The sequence below is a fragment of the Anthonomus grandis genome, chromosome 1, assembly GCF_022605725.1.
Source record: "Anthonomus grandis grandis chromosome 1, icAntGran1.3, whole genome shotgun sequence".
NCBI classification, from domain to species: domain Eukaryota; kingdom Metazoa; phylum Arthropoda; class Insecta; order Coleoptera; family Curculionidae; genus Anthonomus; species Anthonomus grandis.
In genome coordinates this window covers 2762773-2773961 of record NC_065546.1, presented here as the reverse complement: position 1 = coordinate 2773961, position 11189 = coordinate 2762773, and the positions used below count along the sequence as shown (strand labels likewise).

Below are 11189 nucleotides of genomic sequence, written 5' to 3'. Positions count from 1 at the left end.
ACACATCTCGTGAGAGTGTGGAGATTATCCTGATTACCGAAAAAGGATGGAAAGAGGCACGAAAACTCACTAGAGTACGTTTTTATTGTAAAGGTTGCGATGGTAAACCGTTTTTCTGCTTGGACTGCTTCAATAAAGTTCATAGATATGAAAATCCATAGATAGGATTTTTTTATTACGTTTGTTCATACATTATTATGTAAACTACTGGTTTTTGTTTAAGATTATTTCAAACATAAACAATATATTATGTAAAATATTCATATTTCTCTAACCCACCATATCTAGAAATAAAATATGCCAAATAATAAAAATCATCTTGAGTTCGGCATATTTTTAAAAAACTAATATGTTCCAACTATCGTCAGACGCCAACTCGGTCTATTACCAGCCCTAAACCAATGTAAAATAAAAACAGTTGGCGAAGGAGGATTGAATATTTAGCGCGGTCCTATAGACCGCATTGGCGAGGTCGAGGGTGACAAAATTTCTTTTCGGTCTTATAGACCATGGTGGCGAATAAAACTAATTCGTTTTTGGTCTTATAGACCGAGTTGGCAGCGAACGTGGTAATTAACAATTCGCTACAATAACCTGCATGCGAAAATTGATTAAAATTGAACTGATGGTAGTTTAAGAGTTATGATTAATAAACAAATAATTATTCTTAACTTTAACACTCTGTATCTTTATTATTAAACATTTCTTTTTAAATTCTCTATCGCGTATTAAAATTAATGACGTTTAAACGATACCACCCTGTATAAATAAATTTTTAAGTTGAAAAAATTATTTCGAAAAAATCCGGTTTACTCTTATCGAACACGCTTCAATTTACTCTATGAAATACCTTAGTTTGTTTTCATCCAATATAAACATGTCGTCCAACTTTCCCATAGATAATAATTGCGTTTAGGAGGAAAAAAAGAAAAATTGACGAATGTTCTCTCTATGTATTCCTTTGTTATTTTGTTTATTCTCATCCTTTTTGTATTTTCCAATGACTTATTATATTGAATACTGTCATACTGACACTCAAAAACAATTCACTGCAACTTCACTTCAACACTTTTTTCAATTGTAGCAGTAATCATTGTTTATAGTAATTATCATTTTATTGAGTGTGTGGTCACCTAAAGTAAAGAAATCAGTTAGACAAAGACCTCTGGGAAAAGTGGTCAAAATCAAGAGAATTACCTTAAGAAAATTAGTGAATAGTCACAGTTTACCGTACGACGACATCTTAAATCGTATGTACATAATTTTTAATACCACACATTAAGTTTACTATTCAAAAAATTAAAAATAATCCTTCTTACATTAAACAACAATTTGGTAAAATATTCTTATCAGCTCGAACAAGTGCACTTTTTTCTTTTATCGGCATGTCAAGTGAATCCCGCACGTAGAAAATAGCAAACCATACACGTACCGGATTTAATATTTAGACCCTAGTATACTAAAGTATGGAAAGTCAAAAACTGTTAGAGCTAGTAGAACATATAGTAAAGAGTAAAAATCCACGAAGAAATTAAGAATCAAATTAACACTCAACAGATCACAATTACGGAGCAAATAAAAACACTTAAAGAGGAACTTGTCAACGTTGAACTGGTCAACGTTGATCAAATAAGGCAGGAAAACAGAGCACTTAAAAAGGAGGTAGAGGAGTTAAAAGATAAGCTTCAGAGGGTTGAAAAGGATTCCAGGAGGTATAAAATCCTCATTCACGGGTTAGAGGAAGGAACGGACGAAGTTTCTGACATAAGGGGGTGTTTAGAATTGATAAATCAAAACCTAGGAGTGGAGTGCCGTTTTTCGGATTTAAAAAACGTATTTTGTCTGGGCAAACCGGCCTGAAAAAAGGCAGTCACTCTCGTTAGAGTTAAGTTATTATTTTTTAAAGAAAGAGATTTAAAAAAGTAGTAAAAAATTAAAAGGAACTTTTGTTTTTATCTCACCTGACTACACACCGGAGGAACAAGCAGACCAAAAACTTTTATACCAGCACCTGAAGAAAGCAAAGCAAAACTCAAATCAAGCGTATATGAAAAAAAACACACTCATAGTCGATGGTCAAAAGCGGACAATTGAATATTTAAAAAGGGACAAAAATAAGCTGCATCAATCAAGTGAACCGGCACATAATCAAATGTTTTTAATTTTACCTTTTCATGTATATCCGTATGTATGTATGAATGTATGTTAGTTCTTTTAGTGTTGTTACTTTTAAGAAAATGTAAAAAAATTAATAAATATTCAAAAAAAAAAGGAAAAAATTATTAATATAGTTATTTCATAAGTAGATTCCTAGTTTTAATTTAATAAAAACACATTACAATGAACACATATGTAAGGGATTATAACTATGCACCTGTAGATACACGTGAATATAATAGTATACATCACTTTTTGGAAGACTTTCCAAATGGAAGGAATTTTACTGTACTGCATCAAAATATAAGGAGTATATCTGGAAATTTTGATCAAATGCTTATAAACTTTAATAAAATATTTAATAACTTAGATATTTTAATTTTAACCAAAACTTGGCAAATAAATGACTTGAATCTTTTTATCAATTGGTGTATCAGGTTATCAATTGGTGTATAGTTTTGGAACTATCAAAATGATGGGGTCTTAATATACATAACAGTCAATAAATTTTACATACAATATTGTACAAATAGGGGAGTGTAATGTCCCGAAATCCATGTTTGTCTTAATAATAACAGGCCATTTGTCATAACTGGAATATATAGACCACCATCAACAAATACTGATATTTTCCTTGCAGGACTAGCTCACTATCTTAAAGAAAGTCGAAATGCTTATTTCGGGTATAGTCATATTATAGCGGGTGATATAAATATAAAAAAATTAAATGATGCTAAGTGTAATAACTATCTAAATATTTTGTCTAAATATAGTTTTTTATCTCTAATAAATAAAAATACCAGAGTTTTTGATAATTCAGCCACCTGTATCGACCACTTCTTTATAAAAAAATTTAAAGAAAATTTTAATAGTCATTCTAGTGTTATAAAGACGCAGATTACATATCATTATACAATAGTATTACAACTTATTTTTAGACTTTCAATTCCTAAGGCTAACTATTCATCAGCAAATAATGTAAAAACTTATATAGATTATAATAAACTTAGAGACTATTTAGGTAAAATGAATTGGACCTCTATGTATGAAATAACTGATGAACAAGATTGTTATTCCTGTTTTATTGATGTTTTAAAGAAGTTTATTGTAGACAGCCAAACGAAATACGTGTTAAAAAAAAGGATATACCCAGAAATATCTGGATTACCCCAGGATTTATAAGATCAGTTCAAACAAAAGAGTCATTGTATAAGAAATTTAAATCAAATAGTGAGGTATAGGGCTAAATACAATCAATATAAAAATTATCTTAATAATCTGATAAAAAAAGCAAAACAAGATTATATAAATAAAAAATCGAAAATAGTCAGTCCCATACCAAATCTCTCTGGAATGCCATAAATACCCTAACAAATAATAAATAAAAGATGTTTTAATTCTAAAGATAAAAAATGATAGAAACCAAATAACCTCAGATCCAAAAGAAATATCGAATGTATTTAATAATTACTTTGCTGACGTTGGACAAAGTTTAGCAGAGAAAATACCCTTAGTTCAACCAAGCCATAACAAACTAAAAAAAATGGCTAATTCATTTCCTTCTTGAGGAAACAAATAAGACAGAAATCAAAAAAGAAATAACTATATTAAAACCAAATAAAGCACCTGGGTATGATCAAATAAACGCTGAGACTCTTAAAGAAATAAAAATGTTAATATCCGAACCTCTAACACATATTTTTAATCTTACGGAATTAAAAACAGCTGTAATAAAACCGATTTTTAAAAAAGAAGATAAGGAACTAGCATCTAATTATCGGCTTATTTCTTTAATAAATAGCATAGCAAAAGTTTACGAAAGATTAATTAAAGTTAGATTGTCTATCTACCTTAAAAAATACGACTTGATATCAAACAGACAATTTGGTTTTCGCGAGGGCATTAGTACCCAAGACGCAATAGGCAATTTAACTAAAAAAATCTACAAATCTCTCCATGGTTGTAATCCTTGTCTATGTGTCTTCCTGGATCTGGCTAAGGCATTCGATACAGTTGACTACCATAAACTGTTGGAGGACTTGGATAATATTGGAATACGGGGAATACCGCATAAATTATTTACAAATTATTTATCTGATCGCACCCAAAGGGTTGCCATAGAAAATATTTTTAGCGAAACAAGAATTGTTAAGTGCGGTGTACCTCAGGGCACTATACTAGGACCTTTGTTTTTTATAATTTACTTAAACTCTTTATTGGAAACAAATTTTTCAGCAGATATTATTAGCTTTGCGGATAATACAGTTATACAGTTTTATTTTCTACCGAAAAAAAACTGGGAAATTGTAAAAAGAATTTCAGAAGAGGTTTTAAAGGATGTTTTTAATTGGTTTTCAAGCAGGAAATTAAGTGTGAATTATGATAAAACTAAATTTCTGCGTTTTTCATCATACAGAGATAGTCTTCTGAATTATGATAGGTTAAATATTCTATTGAACGATAAGATAACTTATATTTCAGCAGTACCTAGCATAAAATATTTAGGTATTACCATAGTTGAACAACTTAAGTGGAATATTCATATACAAAACGTTGCAAATACCTTAAGATCTTTATTGGGTAGATTTAAGTTTTTAGCCGGAATATTAAGCATTTCGCATTTAAAAATAATTTATGATGCCTTGGTAGAATCTCGTCTTCAATACGGAATTTTAGGATGGGGAGGGGCTAGAGACGTATTTTTAAAATGCCTAGAAATCGTTCAGAAGAGTATTATTAAAATTATTTATAAAAAACCTAGACTATATTCCTCAGATCTATTGTATAGCGAAACAAAAATGTTCGATATTCGTCAAATATTTTTTTATAATATTTTAACATATTTACACAAATATAAGTCAAACATTTCTTTTTTTTATTTTTCATTTCGTAATTTTAATCTTGATCTGTGTCTTGCTTTGGTGCAGTACGGTAATAACAGTTTTTCAAAGGACTACAAAATACAGTAGGTCTTTAGTTTGGTAATCCTGTTATAAAAATGTTTTGTTGAATTGTTTGATTTTTTTTTGTTTTGATTAGTTTTATGAGTTTTAATTAATTTTTATGCGTTGCAAATAGCATTGCAATTGTAATAGATTCATAGTTTAGATTGTTTATTTTGTTTTACAATTTAGGTTTATATTAAGGCGAAAAAAAATACCAGCAAGTCCTCGCACAGCGTACTCCTGAGGGCTGGGGGCATTATGTATTTATTGGCGATGTTTATTAAATTTACTTGTATTTCTTTTGTTATATACTTATTAACTACTCTTTTAGTGATAATACTCGTAATATATAAAATTCGTTGAAGTTTGTCATGCAATTAATCTGATTTTTTTCACCAAAACAGTGCATTGTTAAAATAAATAAAAACTTGCATTTATTTTTAGAAATTTAAACTATTAAAACTAGTACAGTATTACAGTACGTACTGGAAAAGGATATTATTTAAATTCAATTAAATAAACTAATTTATCTTCAAATGTATCGACATCGAATGTCGACGCATGTTCAAGGTGTATTTCAATTAAGGTTAATAATTAAAAAAAATAGTTTTATTAAAATTTGCTAACATTTTTTTTTTTTTCATTTCCTAAGATTTATTAAAATAATTAATTCTATGAACATTCAGTGCCATGTGGTTTTTGCAAATGTCACTAAAAAGCCTTACCTACATTGTCAAATAACAAGTGAATTGATTTATGAAATTTTTCGTCAATTAAAAATTCCAGTAAGATGGTCCAATAAGTATCTTTATGTGAAATTGAGTAAAAAATATGACTGTCCTTAACTTTTTATGTAAATTTTTTTTTGTAGGACCTCCGGTTTCCCTTGAAAATTTAATTTTTAGAATTTTCCAAAAGTGGTTTTGGAAAAATGCAAAAAACTGCGTTTTGATGCCCTCATTATTTCTGTTAGTTTTGCAGCATTCTTACATGAGACTTGTATTAGGGTTGCATTGATGATACTAATAGGGCCGTAAATAAATGCAAAACATACATTAAAAATACAAGCGTAGGAAGTTGATTTGATATGAAAATTATGACTTCTGCATGTAAAAATATATCCAAAAAAATAAATGTGTAAAACTAACCGATTTATACGTCGATTTTATAATAGATTTCCCTTTCAAGCCTGTTTATATATATATTAATTGCAAAGTCAATGCTGTATTCTATTATTGGTTTCATCCGATCTGTGGCACATCAAAACCCGAAAGTCAATTTGCCATGTCAATTATTATTGTATGTGAATCCAAATCGTATAGGCATTCAAATTAGTCGGCTAAGCATAGAATAATACTTACGGGAAATGGCATTTAAACATTTTAATAGTAAAAACAAAAGTAATTTTTCGTTATACGATTTACATTTGGGCTGAACCAGCTAAAATATATTTCTTAAAGTATCCCTCTCAAAATGAAATATGACCCAAAAGACCTCGGATTTTGAGTTGGGCAACTTTAAAGGTCATAAAGTCACGATAACGAACGAATTTATGCTAAAAAGTATGTAAACTTTGGAGTATATCATATTCACAACCCGCCACAAAACTTAAGCAGTCTTAAGCATAAAAACTCTAGCAAAAATATTTTATTTACCGTAATATATCGCCCACCTTCATCAGATATTAACAGTTTTCTTAATTCCCTTAAGAATCTATTTACATATGTTGTTTCTTTATTTGGTCATGTGGTTTTTATGGGGTATATTAATATTATTTTATTAAAGAAGTGTAGATTTTCTGACAGATTTTTAGCTCTTTTTAATACATTTGATTTAAATCAAGTAACAAACGATCCTAATAGATTGAATATATCTAACAATATAAGTACCCTACTTGATGTCATTGTTATAAATAAACATTTTCAAATTAAAAAAAAAAATTTCCAATTAATGGAGTCGTTCGCTATCTTTGCCACAAACCATTATTGATCACAACTTAGTATTCTGTTGTCTTGAGTTTTCTAAAAGGGATATTTTAAAATTACAGTGCAATTAATACGGATTTATTTGAGTATGACGCTTTAAGACTTAATTGTAGTTGTACTTTGTTTAATTGACAAACATGCGCCAATTAAGACTAAAACTATCAAAAATAAACCATTTACTCTCTGGATAACTGACAATATTAAATTGCTTATGAGGCTTCGAGATAAAGCACTGCAAAAATATAAAAAAATAAAACTGAGTTAAATTTAAACTATTATAGGCAATTGCGAAACTATACAAACCATGCTATTAAGCGAGAAAAAATATCATATTTTAACACAGTTTCTACAAAAAAAATCGTGATTGTTGGAAAATTGCGAAAATTTTACGATTTTCCTTGTAATTTTAGCAATCTAGAAACCATTTTTCTTAATGCGTTAACCAAACTAATAGTATATCGCAAGCTAAATTAAATTTTTACAATGAAAATAAATGGGATAATGGCAAAAATCAAGTTTTTTCTTGATGAAGAAAACGTTAATAGTATAATTAAAACCATAAAATCAAATGCTATAGGAGCTAACGGACTTAAAACTAGGACTGTAAAATTTTTTCAGATAAAACAATTAAAAATACTAAAGCTTCTTTGTCTATTCTCTCATAAATATTTTTTGTATTAACAATCATGTCGCAGCAACTTTCACAAATACAAAATTTACAACACCTAAGCTAAGGCGTTTTGAGGTCTGAATCAAATTTGACCATTATTAACACTATCAAAATAATCACTATTTTACACTAGTTTTAAGCTATAAACTACTGATTCTGATGTTTTTAAATTTATTTAAAGTCCTATAATATTTATTAATAAAAGGCAAATCTTCTACAATTACGTTTTCTAAATACTTCTGCATTTTATTAATAAACTTTGGTAGTTGCGAAAAGTAACTAAATTTTTATTTGGTGATACTCAGATTTTAAGGCCTTCAAATACTTCTTTACCATATAGTTTTTTCAGGTCCTGCATAAATTTAGATGCAAATATATTTTGCGAAACGTGAACCAATTTGAATAAGTTTGGACTTTTATTTTATTATCCCTATAGAATATTATTAACCATAAAATAAAAAAAAAACTGGTATTGAGGTTGAAGAAGGCGATTTCCAACACTTTAAGTTAAATTCGATAGTTTACACTTATTCTTGTTGTAATAATTGTTAATAAAAAAATTATTTAAAAATTAATTTCTAAAGAAAAACTTCTCATGTATTTCTGTGATCTAGGGATATGACATTAGGTATATTTAATTTTGTTTCTCGAAAACTAAGCAAGATGCTAAAAAAAAATAATTTTTTGCTTTCCAATTAAAAAAAATTAATTAAATTAGGACTAAATTAACATCTTATTAGTATAAATTACAATAAAATTAGATAAAGTATACTTAAGATATTTACGAAATATCGTTTGTTTTATTTAAATTTAACTAATTTTTTACTACTTAACTAATACCCTTTATAGAAAATATAGTACAAACAGAGAAAACTAATTAATCAAATGACCTTTAAGTCAGTATAGTACTCATAAAAATCATGCAACAAATATAATATCATTATTTTATGACTTGCAAATTCCTATAATTCGAAATCTAGACATTCCGCGACCTCATCTTCTTTTAAGAACTTTTGTTTGAAATACCGCCGGGCATACACTCCACCTGATTAAAATGTAAATGATTGTCTGCTTCTTGGCATTTCATTTTAGGAAAAACGTCCTAAGAAAAACATTTATTTTACGTTATCATACTCTAATATTTTATTCAATTGTTGCAACTTTTAGATCTAAACTAGAACGAGAGTTTGGGGAGTTTCAAGATGCATCCTATTGTGAAAGTTTCACGTTAGTTAAATCATGTTAGGAAACCGCGCAAATTGCACAGTTGGGGATTTCTGGGAAACGCTGTCCAATTCAATAAGATATGCCGGAAGTGTTTATTGAGTAAGCAAATGGCATTTATCATAAGTTAAAATAGTGACATGTCTATTTTGGTTCAGGGAAAAGCTCTAGTAAACAAAACGTTAAATACGTTAAAAAAATATTATAGGTTTTAGACGCATATACTTTAACCTCTTATTATCGTTTTCACGTTCATAATCACACTTTTAATTTTACTTTAATCCAGCATAAAAATCAAGAAAATCGTTGTTTGCTTTGGAAAGAAAATCGAAAATTTGAAAACTTTAAAAATTAACATTTTCTGATTAAAATGTACATACTAATCATATAACTCGATTTATCTGGAAATTTAGGCACGTTGGGAACATTTTCGCATTGCAAGTATTTGCAAATATCATCATAACCCGTTCGATGCATCAAATAATTATGAATGAGTTTGTGTCAAAGGTTCACCGCAAAGTCCGGGAATGTTGGCCATGGTGGCAACATCGCAGTGCATTTTATGTGTCCCAAAACTATATCGCAATATTTTACCAGCCGCATCTTTGTTAAAAATTAAGACAAAAACTTTATATACAGGAATCTTGAAAAGTGAATCGTTTTCATGTTTATAATTCCTATTGAAGATGGTTTTTTGTTATTATTTTCGAAACGCCTGGTCGTTATTTTTCGAAATTTTGATCATATAGATACTACTGTTATTGTTACTAACTGATTTTATAACATTTTATGCTAAAATGTATACAGGATCGTTTAAAATTAGTGATCAACAAAGATAAAAATGTCATAACTTCTTTTTTGGTTACTTTTTAATTATTTGGATAGTAAAATTTAAAAGAACCAACATTTTTACATAAAAAAGTACTCTTATCTTATTTCGTTAGAAGCCTCTGGTTTCAAGAAATTTTTCGTTTGTTTGTTTTGTTTGGTATTTTCAGTTTTTTTTCGTAGCTAATAATAAAATTGTTTTAATTTTTCTCATATATTTACAATTTTGAAATAAAATATTAAACAAAGAAAACAGTTTTTGATCTTAAAATTAAGTATTTGTAATAGTCTTATGTTATGAGTATACCTGATTATTTATGATATACCCTTTAATTTTATTAAATGTGATCAAAAACACTTATGAGTGTAGATTGCAAAACACTTATGTCTATGATTATTTCAAAAAAGGACGCTTCTATCGAAATAAGACAAGAGCACATTTTTATGTAAAAATGTTAGTTCTTTTTAATTTTACTATCCAAATAATTAAAAAGTATTCAGAAAAAGAAATATGACATTTTTATCTTTGCTATTCATTAATTTTAATCGACCCTATATATATTTTAGCAGAAAATGTTATAAATTCAGTTAATAACAATAACAGTACGAGCCCTAACAAATATATGTTGGAACAAGCAGTTATTTTGAAATAAAATGGCCATTTAGAGAAAATCTTTTATTAAATTTTTTTTTAATCATAAATATGAAATGAACAAACTTTTTTATAATGTCTAATATTGTTTTTATAATTTATTTATATATTTTAGTATTTAATTACTGTTAGGTTCCACCCTATTTAATTAGGGATTACGTCGGGTGTTCGACTTGTAGACAGAAAAAGAAAGTCGTGTAATTGGTTACGAGAAATTAATTTATTCTCCTAAGCTTTAACTGGTTAATCGCGGCAATCTCTGATTTTACACTTTACTTTATATACAACTATTTATATTATGGATTTTTATAAAAGAGCGCGGAGCCCGGTACATGTCTAATATGCAACCACCTGGTCTAACATATCGCAAAGACTACTCTCCAACGACTGTTTTAAAGGCGAAAACCGAAATTCAGACTCGTTACAACTATTATTTTTTGCATGCCCTACTTCTTTTTTATTACAGGCGGCTCGAACTTATCGCGGGAACCGATCCTTTGACGGCGCGTATTTTTCAGCGCTTTCCGGGTACAAAGCCATAAATCACGAGCACTTCTGCCGAATTAGGGGAATGTCGAGTGATACAAAATGGTATGAGGTATTTAAAACCGTGGGTATGGCGAGCTAACTATTAAAATATAAAAATCTTCTAACATACCGCCGCCCTTGAAAGTATCCAGGAGATATCTTTCAAAATAATCAGAAAATGGAGATGAGATGCTTACCTA

At 28.7% G+C, this 11189-nt stretch overlaps 1 protein-coding gene across 1 annotated transcript in view; it reads left to right on the top strand.

Moving 5' to 3' along the window:
• Nucleotides 1–11089, top strand: part of LOC126741310 (uncharacterized) — a 16953-nt gene extending 5864 nt beyond the window's left edge. The window contains exons 5-6 of the mRNA XM_050447707.1: nucleotides 1558–1833; nucleotides 10928–11089. Coding sequence (XP_050303664.1) covers nucleotides 1558–1833; nucleotides 10928–11089 — 438 coding nt within the window. The remainder of the gene's footprint in view (nucleotides 1–1557; nucleotides 1834–10927) is intronic.
• The last annotated feature ends 100 nt before the right edge of the window (nucleotides 11090–11189 follow it).